Below are 20,198 nucleotides of genomic sequence, written 5' to 3'. Positions count from 1 at the left end.
CAAAAGACCTGAGTCACAGCGTGGCAGTCAAGATACGACTGCACACAAAAGATTCGGACGGAGACGCTGATTAGGGTTTCTGTGGCTTCTAAACGTGTGTGAGACATCAAATCAAACCCTGAAACGCTCACAAATGAAAGGTTCAACTCCAGAAAGCTGCAAAGTGGAACACAGCATGCTTCTAACTGTGGTTGCCCATAGCGATCAAAGATCTCATTCAAGCTGCCCGGCCGAGCAGAGTGTGAGCCGGACCTCCCAGGCGCCACACTGGGCTGTACAGACCCATTTATTCATATTTTAAAGGCATTTGCGACGAGGGTGTCCGTCTGAAACACCACCTCAGTATTTGTCGTGGTTCTTTCCCAGGATCAGTGTTTTGTTTCTTTCCTCATCTGGGCCTCTCTGGCTGTGGAATGACATTATGTAAGAGCCGGGGGGGGGGGGGGGGGGGGATTTCATACTCAGTAAATCCCACAAAGAGGGATTTGTGATTTCCCCTCACAGGTCATCTAAGCCACGACGAAGCCTCCACCTCTGAGCTGCGTCAGCCTCACATTCCTCTCTTCTGTTTGGGTTACAACACCCTGACAATGCAGCCAATACAACTGAGGTGTGCTCCTTGCTTTTGTTATGACATTACGCCACACCCCGATGGCAGCAACACCCTCTGCTTCATACAACAGAGGGTGTAAAGCGGGTGCAACACTTAATGATGATCCTTTATTGCTTTATTCTCTATGTTATTGGCCTTAAAGTGGCATGTTGGTTGGCATTGCTCTTGTGTCGCTGGATAACAATGCACAGCCTGCTTACACACCACACCCTGCTAATCCACCACACCAGGTATGACAGACAGGTATTGCACCTGCCCAGACAGCAGGATGGAATCTGGACAGACCGACACACAGATCACACAAGGGATCACAGATCTCACGTGGCCTGAAGCAAACACTAACACTAACACTGCATCTATGGCGTGACAAATAAGACAAGAGGTTTGAGAGGAATGATCTCAGTTTTGGCTCGTGACTTCAGTGCACAGATTGAAATCTTTGACCCGTTAATCCACTTCTGAGAATTCATTGTCAGGTGGTTTAACGGCCGAGCGGACACAAATCCTCATCTGATCAGAGAACCCCACGAGGGAAGAAGGAGCCAGCGTCACACACACTTAAATATAGAACAGAACCAGGGGAGCAGAACCTATTTGTGCTGCGCTCACCGTGCACCCCAGCCGAGGATAGTAGGGCGTGTCCCCCAGGATGTCGTCTTCGGGCGGTGTGATACGCAGGAAGTCCAGGTGTTCAGGGCGAGGGACGCGGGAGAGCAGCTCCTGGGGGTCGTCGCTGTCCAGCAACCAGATCTCATCCTGGCGAAGAAGCGAATCGTCTAGGGATACACAAGCGGGCCCATTAGAGATGTGAATGACATCAAAGTGTGTAATCAATACAGCAAACATAATAATAGGTTAGATCATGTTTGACAAAGATAAATGAAAGGAGCTTACTGGTGCTAATTGTTTATTTGCAATCTGTACCAGAGGCTGGAAAGCAGATAGTTCCTATATTGACTTTGAGCATTAGAGGTGCAGGAGGAGAGAGAGAGGCCCGGTTCTGCTGCAGAATTCATGGTACACAGCTATTTATATCTGCACTTAGCCACTGTCAACAGCAGCAGCAACCCAAGCTGAAACAATAAGGGACCGCCACTGCAAAACACAGGCTTCAAAAATAAACACAACTGGGAGAAACTCACGTGTGTGAGAATGTGAGCGAGAGAGAGAGGGAGAGATGGGGGAGAGAGAGAGAGAGAGGCGGGGACAGAGGGAGAACAGAATATAAATATCATATTATAATGATTATAATGAGGCATTTCCCACTTTTTGATTCTCTTTTAATGCAAGAAATGCTTAGAATTGACAGGTTTGTCTCCTTTATTGTTATAAATCTCTGCTCAATTACACTGAAAAGGACATTTCAGGTTGCCACTGTGATTCTTCTTCAATTTGATGGTTTCTGTGGATAAATTTGGGTTCCTGACGTCTTTTTATCTTTGAGAAACTTGTTTGCAGCATTAAAGACAGATGGCAGCTTGGGTTAATTCTATATTCTTATTCTCTTCCAGTATGTTAGTGCCGTTGCCTTCCTCACATTAAAAAGGCTCAATACCAACAAAAGTATTAAAAACATAAATAGATTTTTAAGCCGAAAAATATTGAGGTCAGCTGCGTCTTGGTCTGCACTTTCACCACGGTCCCCAACTGTGACGGACAGAGGTGAGATGAAAACACGACACACAGACAGACAGACAGACAGACAGACAGACAGACAGACAGACAGACAGACAGACAGACAGACAGACAGACAGACAGACAGACAGACAGACACACACACACACACACACACACAGCAGTAGGATTACTGTGATTACCCTGTCGGCCCATGATTTGTAGCGTTAGTTGCACTATTATACTGTATATTTAAAAGAATCACAGCTTCTCGCCATTTGAATGGTGCAGCCCTGTGTGTGTGTGTGTGTGTGTGTGTGTGGCCTTGAATACTGTTCCTGTGTTTAGGCCTCCAGGCAGAGAAAACAAAAGGAAAGCTACAGTGTTACAGATATGAGGTGAAAGGAGGAGGAGGAGGTGAGGAAGAGTGTAAGGGGGGGCGTTGAGGTAAAGGGGAGGTCGCAAATCTCCAAACCTCTGTGACCTCAATTTCCTCCTCTGGCTGTAAGACGACACTACTACCTGTTTGGGTAGAATTAAAGGAAGCAGACTCAGAAACACGCATCACTTCCTGTCCAGCGAGCCGCTCACGCATCACATAACTCCAGTGAGTATCCAGTGTCCCATAACAAGCATACAGTGTAACTGCCTTATTGCACTGCAGGCACTTCTACTCCCATTGAACCTCTATAAGAGCTTGAGTCTTGGCCAAATGCTTTGATTTCAGGTTATGAGAGCTCGAACACACACACACACACACACACACACACACACACACAACGCACCAGCATTAATATTTAGTTATGTATCGACCGCAATCAGCCGTCGTGTGGCAGCAGCTGCAGTCTCTCCAGTTATGGCAGAGGAAAGCAGCATTAGATTAATAACTTTTCATTAGGATAATGCCTCTCTACCTTCTACATGCTCCTGCAGAGGGAAACACTGACTGCAGGCTGGGACAGATCCAAACACAGAGATCAGATCAATCCACACACACCAGAGCCCACAGATCACAAAGTGTAATATTGACCTTCATATCATTAAGTAGAGTGCATATGTGTTACTAAACTTCACATGATTGACAGCCATCCTGGGCCCCTAATTAACTACGCATTAAGTTGCCAACACTGCCCCCCTCTGGACAGGGAGGAGAAGAGCGTCTGTGTCCCTGCAGTCGAACACACTGCAGTAAAGCTGCTGCTGCGTTAGAAATAAAGCCAGTCCCCTTCTTTAAAGTCTCTTATCTAATCAGGAAATGAATATGAGATTACAGGTTATTTAGAGATTAAACACAGCTGAATCTTTACAGCCTCACACACTGGATTACACTGTAAACAGATACGGGGCAGTGAACTGGGAGATGCATTAGGTAATGAATGCAGAGCACTTGTTGAATTTGGCTGTTAAATTTATTGCTGCGTCACACACACACACACACACACACACACACACACACACACACACACACACACACACACACACACACACACACACACACACACACACACACACACACACACACACACACACACACACACACACACACACACACACAATCTCTTTCTCTCCTGCACTTTGTAATGACACACAATATGGTCAACAAGGACTGTGCCAGTGACCAGATGGGTGGAATCCAAGACGACATCAACTCAACTTCAGTGTGTGTCACAGTGTGTGTGTGTGTGTGTGGGAGCAACATAGTGCTGAGTGACAGTGCAGTAATGTGGCAGTGAATATAAAAAGGTGTGTGAGCGAGCTACTATCAAACGAGACAGGGACATGTGTGTGTGTGTGTGTGTGTGTGTGTCTGCATGTGTGTGTGTGTGAGAGAGTGAAACAAGGACCAAGTGGTTCTGAACCTGCTGATACTGTTGGAATCATCACAAAGTGGCGTTTTATGGGGCTGAGGCTGAAGAAGGAGGCCGTCTAATGTCTGAGCTTGACAGCCGTGATGGATTGACCCATAAGTCACCCTGTCAGCGTGTCGTAGCCCATCCAGCGGTCACAGAAAGCTTTGCTGTGGTTGCACTGATCACTCTACAGAGCATGAACAGAGCCACAAACAGCAAAGGTACGTGGGCGGCCTTACAGGTCGGTAAATTAAATACCGCATCTGTTCTAATTCTGCATTTAATGACCCTGATCATTGACTTTGCTCTTATTGTCACTATGGGAGTAGTACACAGCTCTTATGATGTATTGCGTCGATACGAGATGCAACAATGACATCGTCCCGTGTGCTCACTTTAACAGTATAACGTCTCATTCTCTACTCGCACTGCGGCTCTGCCCGGTGAGTCCTGCGCTCTACATCATTCCACTGCTACAACATCCAAACCCTCATCATTCAAATAAAAAAACTGAGCGCTGCAGCCATTGTGAGTGCGTCTGGCAGCTTCCTGCCCCTCCATCACTCCCAGACGGGGAGCAGGGAAATAGATTCTCACATACAGTAAATCACAACATGTAGGATTTATAAAGCCTTCCTCTTGGTGTTTTGGGGCCTGTCGGAGACGTATCCCCCTGGTGACTGATGAGATGAGCGTAGCTGTCAGGCTGGCTGGGTGAGTGACCGAGTCAGGGGAACTAACAAGTGGGAGCTCAGGGGGAAAGTACTGCCACAGCCTGAAGGTAAGAGCAGCCACATAGCATGGCATCATTACTCATCTGAACAGAAGCCCTGCAGGCTGATGGGACGGACACGAAACCAAGCGAGAGGGAGGACGAGCGCTCTTTCTTACGCAAGCCATCGAGTGAGAGCTGGAAATTGGATTAGCGCTGCTCGAGTTACACAGAATGTTTACCAAAGCTGCATCGCAATAAAGCTGCATCGCAATAAAGCTGCATCGCAATAAAGCAGCGGCAGACTCCATTCAAACGGGACAATAGTGACAATAATAAGCTTTTGATAAGGATGCTAGTGCAGAGTTGGACTTGTTAGTAAACTGTTTTTATGTAGAATGTAGCTGAGACAAACAGCAGGAGATGGAGGAAGAGAGAGAGAGGGTAAGAGAGAGAGAGAGAGAGAGAGAGAGAGAGAGAGTCAGAGTTCTCTTAGCTTGTTTTGTCAGAGTCCAGCTCATTATCTGAACACAGATCGTCCGTTGTGCTGCCAGGCTGCATTGCTGTGTACTTTGTGTTGAGTGACAGTTATCAGCGCCGGTGGAATGACACACGGACAAACGTCACTCATTCTTGCTCTGCGCTAATCGGTTTCATACGACCTCTGGCACTCAATAGGATAATCTGATTGGGCCGACCCGACATATGAGCCCACATGTCAAACCACAACAGAACACAAGGGAATGGAGAGAGACAGAGAGATATTCTGGACCGGTATTTAGGTCGGTTTAACTTATCTCACACTCATTATATACAAAAAAAGCTAATATTGACCAAATCAAATCTGCACCAAAATGCCTCCCAGAAGCTAAAGCACAGCTCATCTAAACAAACCAACAACACGCCAGACTGAGAGACACTTATGCACTCCATCTATATCTGTCGCTGAGCGTAGTTAAACACATAACACACTCCTTAGTAAAAGCATATGGAATGTCATTAAACAGCCTGCATGGAAGAAGCATAAAGGGCGTTTTAATGTCTAAATCTAACAACCTTGTCCGTCTATTCAATCCCATTATTAAGCTCCGAGCCTCAGAGAGCTCAGATTAAAGAGACTGAATCATAATTAGATATTTGCAAACCGTGAATGTACTTTGACCCACTTAACCCCTTTAGCTGGACCCTGTGATGTCCTTTTATCTGCGTTAACAAGAGCCGCTGCCATTTTTAGCAGGAAAATGGTGACGGCGTGGCCACAAGCTGAGACGCAGCAACATCCACAGCTGGGTCTTGTTTCAGATCAAAGCTTTGGAGGGGCTTCACCGTGACAGCTGTACATGCAGACAGCATGAGGTAAGCAACCACGCCAGAGTGCTCTGCCCCTCCTGAGTTACTTACAGACGGATTATTGATCGAACACGACAGCGGGCGGTTGTATCCCTGAGAGGAAAATCACTCTGTCCCTCTTAAAGTTCACCAGATGACTCAACGTAAAATGACTACATTGGCCTTTAAAGAGGAACATTTCTAATAAACACATCAAAATCAAACATGCCAAGGTGTGTGTGGACGCAGAGACAACATCATTTCAGTGAGATGTGATTGAAATCCTCTGCTATCTTCCTTCTTCCTGCTGCTAACAAGCTCCAGTGTTGATGTTTTCATCACAGCCTATTCATACGTTACGTCCCAAATGGAAGGCTGTGTGTCTACTGTTAACAGATTAGAGCAAAGATTGTTTTAAAGATCTGACTACGCATGGCAAAGAGGTCACTAATGCAATAACGATAAGCATCCTGCAAGGAATCGGGCCAACAATGACATCATCAACTCCCTATGCAGCTTGGATTCCTCTTCTAATAGCTGCAGTGAGCGAATATAGACCACTGCTGGCATATTGTTAATGATCACAAATAAGGCCATGAATTTAGCTTTTACTGTCAAATACACTGAAATAATATGTTTTGGGGTGTTGAAATCCATTAATTCTGTCAATGTAAACATGTGATACATTAATCCAGAAGATGAAAAGAGGCCTGCAAGTGGAAGGCCTAATCCCTGTTTTGGTAACTGATGGGCCTGCCGATCCCCTGATCTTCAGTCAGGGTGTCAGCGGGCTGAGTTGTGGGTTTCAGGGGGGAGACGGAGCCAAAATTGGCAATGCTTCACTTAACAGCGTGTTCACAGGAACCCTGATCTGGCTGAACTCTGTGTCAACTTCTGGAGACTTTGATCTGGGGAAACTTGGACTAATCTGCACTTTCCACCGCAGCACTGAGAGGGTTAACCTGGATCATCAGGGGAAACCATTCACAGGCCCCGCTTGCCCCCTGCGCACCTCGGCTGGGTGGCTTTTAATTTGTGATCACATGCCAAAGCCAAGAACGCCGCCAGAGCAGCCAAAACCAACACAAACGATGAAGAAGAGCTCTATGAAGAAGAGTCCTTATCTACTGCTCAATTTATTTCATGGAACAAAAGTATTACGCTGCATAAAACGTTTGGCAGCTACAGAGCCGCAGTGACTGCTGAAGCATTTCAACAACAGCCTCAGAAAACTGGTCCAACTGGAGAGCTGCAGCACTCCAGCTGCAGCATTGATAAAACACACACACACACACACACACACACACACACACACACACACACACACACACACACACACACACACACACACACACACACACACACACACACACACACACACACACACACACACACACACACACACACACACACACACACACACCGCATCAAAGCTTCATTCTGCTTTCAAATCAGTGTTTGAAGAAGGTAGACAGTAACATTTCAACATGATTGAACTCACCTGTTGTCGTGGAGTTGCTGGACGAATTCCACTTGAAGCTGCTCGGCCGCGGGCTGAGTTTCAGCTCCAGACGTGTGACGGTCCTCTTGTTGCCGTTTCTGTCCAAGTCCTCGTTGTGGGTTTTGGGATCGTCCGTGTTACTGGAGCTGTCCCTGTCCCCGTCCCTGTCCTGGCCCACGTCCTGGTCTGACAGCAGGACGATGCGGTGGTTGAGCTGCGGGCTGGTCTGCTTGGAGGACAGCGGGGACAGGATGGGGGACATGCTCTGGAGGCTGTTTGAAGCGGGGAAAGAGGCGTTGAAGACCCCGGCCAGAGAGGGCGAGGAGGGGCTCTTTCTTTGGGGTTTGCTTGGGGCGGTAGCTTCAGTGGTATGTGACAGGGGCAACCTTAGCCCCTCAGGGACCTTGTTACCCGGGTTTTCTCTAATGACTCCCATGGTGAAGTCACTAGTTGCTCCTCCAGTTTGCCGGTTTGCCCTTGGCTGAGGCATGGCTGGCTCCACCCTCTCCAGGCTTGAATGGCAGACATGTTGAACTCTCCCGTCCACGTCTTGCACTCTGGCCACCACCCTGATCGACGTGGCCCTCTGGTTGATCTGCTCATACAGCTGTTGAGCAGAGCGGACAGAGGATCCATTCTCGGGTAACTTCTCGCCCATAGAACCAAGTCTCTTAATCGGGCGGAGGTTGCTGCCACTTTCCCTTCGGGTCAGTCCCTCCATTAAGGTGCAAGCCGAGGACTCAAACCCCAGCTCGTTGTCATACTCGGAGAAATCGTCACAGAAATCCATGTCTGGGTCAAATGTCCTGTTGTCCTCCATGAAGTCCCAGGCTTCACGGATGTTCTGGAAGGATTCCTCCATGGGCAGGATAGGATTACTGACAGCACTGAAATAGGAGCCGGTTACTGGGCTGTCAGAGGCCAGAGAACTTGGGATGACCTCCAGGACTGAAGATGCAGATCTGGATGCACTGATTGGAACAGGAAGCTCACTGGACGAAGCACCGCTGGAGATCTTCCTCTTGATCTTACTGTTCAGGATGTCCTCAGCACTGTCCAGCTTCTTCATTCCCAATTTCTTCAACTTTTTGCTCTTGGATTTGGATTTCATGAGCTCAGAGTTGGGGAGTTGATACTTGCTGCTGTTCAGGACTTGACCTCCAACATAAACCTCCTGACCCTCCATGTAATCCTCCAGCTTGCCATCCTGGTTTCCCATTCTGACTCTGTTGGTGCAATCGTTACACAGGGTGAAGAGGTCGGCCAGCAACTGGTGGTGCTCTGCTGCCAGCCAGCAGAGTTCTGCAACGGCTTCCTTTGTCGCCTGCTGGCTGTTGAGGAGTTCGCCTGAGGAGTCAGAAGACTGGCTTCTTTGTTCGGACACCGCGAGATCCTCCTTTCCCCAGTCATGGTCATTAGTGACCCAAAGAGGGGCGCGGCTCTTGTACTTAAACCCCGGGGCCCGCCTCCTGGGGAAATACAGGCTGATGTTGCTAAGCTCATGAATGGGTGCATAAAGAAGCAGGACGGTGTGTTTGCCCTCCATGATGGGTACCATGTTAATCACTCAAGCACTCCGATTAAGCAGTCCTTCCTTTTACATAGTGACTGGACTTGCACAGCAGAAGAAGATGCTGAAGATGTCGGCCTATTCATCACCTGTGCCACCGTCCAGCTGCTGTCAGAGAGGAAAGATCTGCTTGAGTGGAGCAAACACACACATCTATGAATCTGCAAACACAGGGCACATCCAATAAACACGTCCTAACTCCTGCAGCTGCCATGATGTGCAGCCACTTCTATTGGCTCCAGATGCTTTATATGTTTCAATTATTACCTTAAACACTGCATTTAACATTACAGGATCATAACGCCTCTTATTGTCACGGAAACAAAGAGTTGTGTGCATTGTAATGTTATGGGACAAACACAAAGTCATCATCCCGCTTTAACAAGACACTGAACAGGAGATGAAACGTATGAAAACTGCATTTCATCAACAGTTCACAAGCTGCCGCATAAAACAAGAGAGAGAGGGGGGGGGGGGGAAGAGAGAGAGAGGTAGAGGGAGGAGAGAGAGAGTCACTCAAGGTGACGCCACACGCAGAGCCGCGTGCGCTCTCTCTCTCTCTCTTTACATCTCCCTCTCTCTCTCTCTTTGTTTACACGCAGCACAGTCACAGATAATTATCCTGACATTTCGCTGCGTCTTTGAACTGTTTATATCCCAATCAAACCCGCGGGGACACCGTCACCTTGCAACAACCGCCAACCCATACATGCGTGTGTTTGATCATGGAACCCCGCGCTCTTTTCAGGCTCCCAAGCTCCAGCTAAAATAATGACATATTCAGCAAATTTATTTTAATTTCCGGTCTAAAACTGAACATCAACCTGTCATCTGTGTTCTATCTGATGCATATTGATGCAGAAGCTCAAAGTGCGTGGCGGCTAGTTGCACCTGTGCGGCTTTAACGCGGATCAAAGAGGAGAAAGAGAAACTTACCATGTTTAGTTGGAAGCCAAATATCTCTTCGCATCTCTGCCCCGCTGCCAGCCAGTATACGCCGCTGCCTCACGGGGCGTGGCTTACTTGAGACTGACAGCAGTTTGGACCAATAGAAATGCTCAGCGTCAACCTGGTGCTTTGTGATTGGTCTAGAGTTGTGCTCCATCCCCCCGCGTTCTGATTCAATGCAGCTGCAGCTCTCAGGTAGGACATGTGACGTGTTACCCGGTGCGCGGACAGAAACATGGACATACGGGACATTTAAGACTTTATTTATGACCTGTTCCAAAGTTTTTCATCAGATAAGCCTTGGTAATTGTAGACGTTCACGTTTTACACGAAGAAAACGGTTTTAAAGCACACACACTTCCTGATGAGGAGATGGCATTTGTTTGTATGAAACAGTGACACCTAGCGGCTAAAGATAGACGTGCATCTACTAGAGTACTTTAAAATGTATCATACAATATGTATGCATTTTCCATAGGTTATCACACTCAGGAAAGTGTGGTGAAGAACAGAGAAATGTAGGAGCTACTCGGAGGAATGAAAGAGCTCAGGACCATCAGGAAAAACCCAAACATCAAAGACATTATTGATTGGATAGCGAATGAAACAGACTCTATATTGCAGTACTAAATAGTGCATTAATTTATTGGATACTAACTAGACAATATTTATTTTAGTCCACTACGCCCATCTGTCTGGGGTCATGGGGGACTCGACCCCAGCTCAGTGTCCACTGAGTCACCATGCAGTAGTATATAGATTAATGTATAGTGCTGATTTGGACCTTAACTGTCTCACCCTCCAATCAGGGCCATGTAAGCAGCTTTCACCAAACAAAGTGGCTCAAACAGAGTGGCTAGATTACCATGACAACATTTCATTGCCAAATATTTGGAGGAAGAAATAATCTAATAAATGAATTAAAGAAAATAGTGGAATTAAAAAAACCTCATGAGTGGAAGAGGGTAGCCTAGGAAAGCTGAGGAGGAAGGAATGAAGGGCACAGGACAGTAAACCCTGAAAACAAACAGTCACAGCAAGTCACAGCATCGTCGCTAGAGGGCAGCAACGGATCATTACAAGCAAGAACACGTTCAGCCACTTTGTATGCTAAAGCTGAGCTTCATCACACCTGACCGGGCCGCTCTGTGACCCTGCTGTAAGTAGACTGTATTGATCAACTTGGTTTATAGTCCATCCACACACTAAAGTGCAAGGTGTGAGTACAATGATATGATATTATTTTAAACATCTTATTGTAGATACATCTAACCACATACTTTTACATAGACGATGCAAAATAATGCCACTTATGCTGTTTGTGTTCTAAACCTCTTAATGAGCTCTAATCTGGTTCATCATTGAAGCTAAACCCAATAAATCCAATCAATCCCGCTCCTAATATACGAAATGGACTCATCCATCTTTTCTGAAATATATTTACACCATGTAATATTATTAATATGTAATATATTCAAGCCTTGCTGGCTGTGGGCTGTGTGTGCTGCCATGGGGGTGCTTAGATACACACTCATTTATTAATGCATGTATTGGAGCATGACTTTCCCATAAAGGATGCTTTCATTTATCATTCTAGCAATAACTACTGTGCATTAAATGTTATTAATGCAGTGTTTATGTTTACACTGCATGTTGATTCTTGTTTGTGTGTGTTGGGGTTTGTGTGCGTGCTGTGGAGCGCTGGCCGTGGTGCTGTCCGTGGTGCTGGTCCGGATCAGCACCACGGACAGCGCAGGTCCGGCACCAATTACAATCCGACTATCGCTCCCCTCCTCCAGGTTAGCGCGGTCGCCCCTCCCCCCGTCTGTGCTGGATACAGAATGACCAATCGAGATGCGAATGTAACTAATTGATCAAATATCGATCCTTTGACGGCGTCTCACACGTTCACGTTTGAATCTTCGCGCTGAGCTCTGCCGGTGACGTCGCAGAGGCAAACCACGCCGCCGTGTCTCGGCTCCAGCACTCTTGGCTTCTCCCCGCTCCCCGCGCCGTCACACCGTCACTCCGTCCCCACTTGCTCCAGCCCACCGATGCTGCTGACACACACTCCTCCTCCGGGCGCCGAGCGGGCTTGAGTCTCCGGCTGTGAGTGACACAGGCTGCGGTGTTCCTACCCGGGCTCCCCTCCCCTCTGCATGGCCGCGGATTAGCTATATGCTAATATCGACAGGACAGAGGAGCCAGCGGAGGCTTCCCGAGTCTGAACAGGCTCCTTTGCAGCCATGGCTGAGGGAGGAGAAGGAGAGGATGAGATCCAGTTCCTCAGAACAGTGAGTACATTCTCCCGCCGCTGCGCCGGCAGCCGCAGCGTATCCGTAGACTAGACACGGCGTAGGAACCATGTGGCTCTGGATGTTCACACCGATCGCCTGTCAGCTGTTTGACTTGACAGATGCGGTTTGATCCTGTAGCCTCTGGTAACCCCGCATTCCTTCTTGCAGATCTTAGAGGCGTTGATGTTGCTCGGTTGTTGTGCGCATCGCTCACCGGCTGCTATTGTCTTTTCTGCAGTCTCTCCCTCTCTCCTTCTCTCTCTCTTCCCCTCTCTCTCTCTCCAGAAGTTGATAACCTACTATGTAAAACTTCTGCTGTGTCCTGTTGGACCATCATGGACATTAGTATGCTACGGTTGTAACAGAGATCTGTGTGTGTATTGAGGTGTGATTGTAGTGAAGGAGGCAGGTGATGAAGAGATGTTTCCTCCCAGCATCTGTTTAGTTCCCTTCAGACAGGATGAAGGTGTCCACTGAGTCGCATGCAGCAGCTCATCCAGACACACAGTCACAGGCTGTCAGTGCAGACAGGAGCCACAGGGCTTCCATGCAGCAGCTTGGCAGACCTGTGTGTGTGTGTGTGTCATTGTGTGTGTAGAGTGAAAGCACCAGATTTTGTAACAAGTCTCGTCTTATTTAATGATGGTATCTGAAATCAGAGCACAGGATTAAATGAGCTGTAGAGGCTCAGGTTTATATTGTTGCCTCTAAAAATGCAAATGATTTGTCCTGGAGTTGAGTATTTAAGCGTGAAGGCGTCTGGCAGGCACCAACCTGATGAAATCATGAGCTCATACGGTGCATCGGTGGTGATGGAGAAGCAATCGGGAGGTAAATGGTATCTGAACACACACACACACACACACACACACACACACACACACACACACACACACACACACACACACACACACACACACACACACGGGCGGGCGGATAAAGGAGCAGAGAGATGAATGTGTTCCAGACAGACCCCAAGACAGTGGGAGGTGTTTGGTTTCGCGTCTCACTGCCAATGCCGCTTGTGGTTTCCCTTTATTAAGCTGCTCACAGATGTGCAGCCTGCTGTGCTGAGCGCAGAGACACTGAGGGTTTGTGTGTTTCTCTAGGAAAAATGACGGCAACCCACACAGCGAGCAAGGCACCTTTCAGCTGAAACCTCCTCTCAAGCATCACCGCTGAAGGGCAAGACGAGGAGGCTTCAGACACGTTTGATTAGCTAACATCCCTCTGCCAGCAGCCATGATTCTAATTGCTTATCACCAAATGCCTGAACGCGCCTACACCTGGATCCATGATGAAGTAGAGGAAGAAGAAGAAGACGTTTGAGTTCCATGATGCTTTGAGTCAGTTGCTCTGTAATCCTGCAGTGTCTTTAAAACCCTGACACCTCTCTCTCTCTCTCTCTCTCTCTCTCTCTCTCTCTCTCTCTCTCTCTCTCTCTCTCTCTCTCTCTCGCACCACGACCTTGCTTGTCTCGTTCTGGGGACGCAGAGTCAACTTGTGGTGTACAAGTAAATAACAACCAAATGGGCCATGTTGTTAGTTTGTTAGTCTAAAGGAGGCGTGTTGCACAAAACTGCTGTTTCCGTCTGTAACAACCCGGAAAATACAAAATGATGAAAGCCCCTGAACACTGCAGCACCCTGTGGAAATGTCAGAACCAACAAGCTGCTGGTAAATAGCTAAACTGTGTGTGTGTGTGTGTGTGTGTGTGTCCTCAAGGGACCGTCTGGAAATTACTCATGTTGTGTCCAAGCAGCCATTAAATAACACAAGGCTACAACTGTTGACGTTTCTGAAATGTCTAACCTGCAGCCTGAGAGGCGACGTTCCAGCATCAGTGTGAGTGTGGAACTCTCAGCCGGCCTATCAGAGCCGTGGTGCGTTTGCAATACTGCCAGGTCCTTCTTCTTGAATGACAAACTGAAGGGCTGGAGACGCTGCACAAGCTAGCTGGGTCAACAAACTTCACAAAGTCTATTTACAGACTAAAGGGAGCGACATTAACTTGCTAATATAGAGCAAAATATGGGTCCTTTCAAAAGGCTTTAGCAGCTTGTTGCATGCATCCGCACAGGGAGGCGGCAGAGGGGCTCTGCTGGATGATACAGGGTTGGAGTGCAGGGAGCGAGCTTGGCGTTCAGCGCGCGCGTGTGTGTGTGTGCCCGTGTGTGTGTTGAATGCAAATGCAGAGCTTTGGCTGTGTGGTGCAGTCAGGCTGCACCAGACATGCCACAGCAGAGCGTGGTGCAGAAATTATTCATCAGCTCAGGCACATTTATGTTCTCAGCGATACAGACGTACACACGTGTGTGTATGAGCGCACGCTGCAACATACAAGACCCGAGGCACTCCTGAGAGGAATGCTCAGTGTCATGGCAGCACAGACGCATACGCTCCACGTGCTGCATGTAATCTGGCCCTCACATTAGTGTCACTTAGTGTTGGACAGTCAGTCAGGATGCAGAGAGGCTTGAGCTCACTAGAGTCCAAACACGGCTCCTTACTGGAACCAAGGAGCTTGATAAAGCCACTCACAAACTGCCTTTTCTCTAACAACACAAAGTAATTTCCCTGGAGTGCGAGCAAAAATTACCCCTGCTGGACTACTGCCTATAAAGTCAACTTAAAGGGAGAGAGAGAGACGGAGAGAGAGAGAGAGAGAGAGTGAGAAGGCTAGAATGGGTAATTTGATGTTGCAAGAAGAAGAAGACCTTGCTGATTGTGGGGCCTGGAGAGAAACGCTCTCTTCAAACTGCTGTTAATTGTCAGAGGGGCCAAAGGGCTGTGAGCAGAGTTTAATGAGCCTGAATATGCGGGCAGAACTTTTCCTTCCTGTTTGTAAGTTTGGAGAGGAGCGTCCTCAGATGCTCCGTCACCGACACACCAGCAGCTCCATAATAAGCAGGAGGGCAGAGGAAATGAATAAAGTAGCAGCTTATGCTTACATGGCTCGGGCTGCTCATTATGTAAGAGAAGATTTCCCCAACGAATTTGCGGCCTATGTTCGTGTGTGTGTGTGTTGTGTCATTAAGGAGGGAGAGCGGGGAAAAAGATGAAAGAGAGAGAGAGAGAAAGAGAGAGAGAGCGAGCGGTGCATCGGGCCACTGTTGATGTTTCGCTGTGGGGTTTGTGTGGTATAACAGCTCTGACAGGACACTTGTTAGTACATACGTGAGGCTCCGTGTGGTGTAACGATCCACACACACACACACACACACACTCACACCTGTCTGATGTGAGGATTCCTACTAGGCAAATACCAGATGATGATGCTCTCTTGAGTGGGAGTGAAAGTGCGGCGACGGTTGGAAAGGCCAGACGGCTGCCGTGACTCATGTGCTGTGGCAGAGCTCGCTGTGTTTACGTGAGCCACGCCTCGACGCCTCACCTCGCGTCCGCCGCCACCACACTGACGAAAGAGTTCAGCTCCATCAAACAAAGAAACGAGGAGTGTGTGTGTGTTGTTTGTGTAAATGCATCCTCTCGCCTTCCTGTTTACTCTCTCTCTGCTCTTCCTTAATGTTCTCTTTTTGTTATCTCACTCCCCCCCCCCCTCCCTCTTCCCCTCCCCATCCATCGTGATCCATGGTGGCTCTGCATCTTCTGGAAGTGCTCATCTATTTAAATCTCCCAGATGGCGGCCTGCGTGCGAGCCTATATGCCCTTACACGCGGCCGCCATACGTCTTCTGGAGGATGAAGGCAACAGCTTGATACGGTGGCAGGAGCCGTATCTAACGGCGCCGCGCCAAAGGGGTCCTCCTCCATCCGCACAGACTGGGAATCTACCGGAAAAGCGGTGAAGGCTGACACTGCCGCTGATCCCTCGCCAATCATAAAAGGATCATAAATGAGCGAGTGATGAGTTTGGAGTGAGGTCTCCGAACCGGATTCCTGCGTAGTTCATACGAGTTCATCCCTGCTGGAGGTCCTGTCTGGCTTGGTGTCCTCTTCCTCCTTCCTCCATCCTCCTTCCTGTCAGCTTGGCCTGTGTGTGTGTGTGTGTGTGTGTGTGTGTGTGTGTGTGTGTGTGTGTGTGTGTGTGTGTGTGTGTGTGTGTGTGTGTGTGTGTGTGTGTGTGTGTGTGTGTGTGTGTGTGTGTGTGTGTGTGTGTGTGTGTGTAATTATTAGAGATTACCATGAAATTATTCCCCGGGATGGGAATTCGTCTGAAGGCATCATCCCAATCTACTTGACGCTAAGGAGAGCAGCTCTAATGTCATTATGATGAGGTTCTGCTTTCATTTCATGCTTGAATTAAAAAAAGTAATGGCTCAGTGTCGGCTGGGACCCATCGAGGCGTTTGGTTTTTCAGCACCACGCCGCTGCTTCCAGGTTGCAGATATGTAACGGAATGATTCTTTGGAATTTTGTGAGTTTGCTGCAACTTGTTACAGGGACTTTGGCATTCCTTACTGGTTTTCCCGGTGCTCTCGCATATGTCCTGCCAACTGTTCCGTGTGTGTGTGTGTGTGTGTGTTTGTGTGAAGGCAGAAACATGATGCTGTGTGTGTGAAATCTCTCTCTCGCTGTATGAGGGCATCAGCAGTGTGAAAACTAATAGATTTATCCTGCTTCTCTCTCCATGTGTTGCATTTAAACTGCTACGTTATGTAATTCATTCGATTTTTGCGATGCCGTATTGATCCGGCAGACTTCCCAACGCTAGTCCCGACTGCAGTATTGATTCCGCTCGTATCTCTGATTCGCATCAAAACCCAGAGCCAGATTTGTAGAATTTCGCAAACTCAACTTTCAAAAGCTCTTTTAAATTCAGCTTTGCAGAGAAGGTGAGGTTTTTGCGTTTCTCAAACAAGAATCCCGTTTCCCCCTCCGTCGTGTGATGAAGATGGACTGATGAGATTTGGCCCGGGATGGAGCGGGAACGGAGCCAGCAGGCCTGCTCAGAGACAGAGCCGTGTAAAGCTGCTGTAATGAGCTATTGATCTCTGCCACCAAATGAAGAAATTTCCCCCAGTAATGTCTGTGGCATGCAGTAAGCGGAGCTGATTGATCTTGTGTTTTAGAGCTTGAATATTTAATAAGGTGTCCAAGAGAGAATTTCAGTCCAAACAAGACCGTTTCACGCCGGTTCAAGACCCCGTAACGCTTCTGTTGATGTTTTCAGCTCCAGTTTTTAAGGGCTGGGAGCTTTTTGCTGGCACACTTTCACTGTTTATCTGCTGCCAAAACAAACCTTCAAAGCTCTCACTTGTGTTTGCAACCATTTTTCTTCTTTCACAATAAAAGACTGTGTTGCAGGGAGGAGCAAGAATGCAGATTACTTTATGATAATCAACCAAATATGTCATAAATCAGGGAAATACACAAAGTTTGAGACGACAATCCAGTTATTTATTAACATTTATAAAGGGGTGTCAATAATTCTGACCACGCCATTTTCATTTGTTGCGTGGAAAATCAAACTAACATGTTTGTTCTATTAAATTTAGTATAAAGAATGGCTTTTGACAATTTGTTAGTATTTTACGGGTTCCAACACTCTTAGCCACGTCTACATTTAATCATTTTTGCTGCACGGAAAATGTAAAAACTGTAAAAATCTTTAAAAAAATCTATTTCTAGAAATCAAATCAGTTTAATCGAATCTCTACTCGTGATATCTATATCTGCCCCATCTGACATCGACAGCATCTGTTAAGACAGCAAACTGGACACACACACACACACACACACAGTAGCTATTACATGTATTGAATTTGACCCATTACATTCTAACATCCACAATCCATTTTCACTCTGTAAACATTGACGTTAATGAATTACTCTCCTCTTAAGTGTGAGAACCCTCCTCAGCCCTCAGCCGGCTGCTGTGCACCGCTGGGTCCAATCAGACAAATACACTGCAAAACACTAAAAATGTGGCATTACTCTCAATTACTTTCAAGCCGAGATGTTTATGTTGCTGCTGGCGTGTAACAGAAAGGAAACTTTGGTTTTGGTCGGCTGCCTGAACCCAGCAGGTCAGCAGCAACTCTCAGATCTCCTTAACTCCAAAAATCATCTCTCAGCTCTGGAAATCTCATATATTTGCTGTCACACCTTTGCATCAGATTGTTTGCTCTGATCTCACGTGATGCGTTGTGATTTCTCTGTTATACATCCGTCACTTCCTTGGCCATTCATCGGTTTGATTCTGATGTCAAATCTGAATATATATACATACATTAGACCCTTAAGGAATGCACACACACACACACACACGAATCAGGATCATGAATAGAGGAGATGATGCTGTTTCTGTGTGTTTCTATGCAGATTTCTGCCTCTGTGCCTCTGATGAACGAGCCTGTCACGGCACTTTGATAAATCCATTTCCGTCGGCTTATTAGTTTGTTTTGGAGGAAGAATGCGGCGGTTCTACTTCATCCGCTGAGGAATGTTTGTGCGAGTCGTCAGGCTTTTCTCACATTCGTTCTTTGTTGTTTTCCCGTTTTGATTAGAAGTCGCGACGCAGCGTGGATGAATTAATAACATCTCTCCTCCAAGATGTCCGAGTTTTACCTGCGTCTCCTCCTCTCTTGCTTCTGGCTACGGTGATGTGTCTGTGTGTGTGTGTGTGTGTGTGTGTGTGTGTGTGTGTGTGTGTGTATGTGTGTATGTGTGTGTGTGTGTATGTGTGTGTGTGTGTGTGTGTGTGTGTGTGAGAGAGTGTACAGCGTTCTCCACCTTTTCACCATGGAACCAAAGTCATTACAACACTTGCTACTTTCTGGCTGCGCTTGTGAATCATTTTCCTCCCACATAAAGCAGCTTTGCTATCTGTTGTAATTATGTCCAATGTTCTGTCTCCCTGCTGTGCCTCTAATACGCCGCTTAGAGGAGCCTTTACTGCCGCAATCTGCTGCCGGGTGAAGGTTCACCTTACCTTCACTCACAGGAGAAAGTTGAGTGTCGTCGCTGACTTTTCATTGAATTTAAAGCAAAATCTGTGGTGGGTGGGGAGGAGAGGTGGTGAAGAATCTCTTATTTGCAGCATCTACACACACACACACACAGACACACACACACACACACACACACATTCCTGGTGGGTCCTGAAGCCTCAGCCTTAGCATCTGATATCGACGGCGGTGGCGTTTCCCACCTCATAAAAGATTCATGCCTCTTTAACGGCCTCTGCATTTGAGTCGCAGCACGCCAGCGCAGACGAGAAAGTATCGCCCTCTTTATTGGGCCTCGTTGCTGCAGAGTCAACAATGCGCGCCATAAAACAACAAAGGCAATATCCTGCATCGCCAGCGGCCGACCGAATGGCGGGAGAATTCTTTTTTTTTAGTGGCGGGACCGCAGGGAGTGTACAGTAACACGACTGATGACATCACACGTGTCACATATTCCATCGCCCTTGCTCGGCCCATTAACAGCCGCCATAAAAGTCGCTCTGCATCCCTCTGTTGCTCTGGATGCTGTGATGATATTCAGGATGCAAACTTTCACTCCCTAACCTGGGAAGTGTGTGCGTCTGCTGTGAGGTAAACAAGCCTCAGCTCCCAGGCTCCATCTGGAGTCCTTCTGGGGCTAATCGCTGCTTAACATACTCGTCCTTGTCACATATTTGATTGTCACAGCTCCTCCTCCTCTGCCTCCTCCTCCTCCTCCTCCTCCTCCTCCTCCTGATTGGACTCTGCAGTGCCCCTGTGGAGAGCTGAGAGTTTAGAGAGCCAGTTGCAGGTTTTGTGTCTCAGCTGGGCCGCCGGTGCCTGCAGCATGGCTCCTTCTTCCTCCCCGGCTCCTG

The 20,198-nt window shown here is 47.7% G+C and overlaps 2 protein-coding genes across 2 annotated transcripts in view; one reads left to right on the top strand and one right to left on the bottom strand.

Annotated features, from left to right (window-relative positions):
- Positions 1-10,206, bottom strand: part of LOC143009570 (formin) — a 42,386-nt gene extending 32,180 nt beyond the window's left edge. Inside the window, exons 1-3 of the mRNA XM_076161591.1 lie at positions 10,126-10,206; positions 7,620-9,297; positions 1,223-1,389 (exon numbers count right to left, since the gene is read on the bottom strand). Of these exons, the coding sequence (XP_076017706.1) occupies positions 1,223-1,389; positions 7,620-9,177 (1,725 nt within the window). The 5' untranslated portion in view covers positions 9,178-9,297; positions 10,126-10,206. The remainder of the gene's footprint in view (positions 1-1,222; positions 1,390-7,619; positions 9,298-10,125) is intronic.
- Positions 10,207-12,383: 2,177 nt separating this feature from the next.
- LOC143009537 (ryanodine receptor 3) overlaps positions 12,384-20,198 on the top strand; it is a 73,910-nt gene continuing 66,095 nt past the window's right edge. Inside the window, exon 1 of the mRNA XM_076161540.1 lies at positions 12,384-12,431. Coding sequence (XP_076017655.1) covers positions 12,384-12,431 — 48 coding nt within the window. The remainder of the gene's footprint in view (positions 12,432-20,198) is intronic.

This window comes from Genypterus blacodes, unplaced genomic scaffold, assembly GCF_046128005.1.
Source record: "Genypterus blacodes isolate CSIRO-AG114 ecotype Tasmania unplaced genomic scaffold, CSIRO-AGI_Gbla_v1 ptg000112l_1, whole genome shotgun sequence".
Taxonomy (NCBI): Eukaryota; Metazoa; Chordata; class Actinopteri; order Ophidiiformes; family Ophidiidae; genus Genypterus; species Genypterus blacodes.
This window is presented reverse-complemented; position numbering and strand designations above follow the sequence as displayed.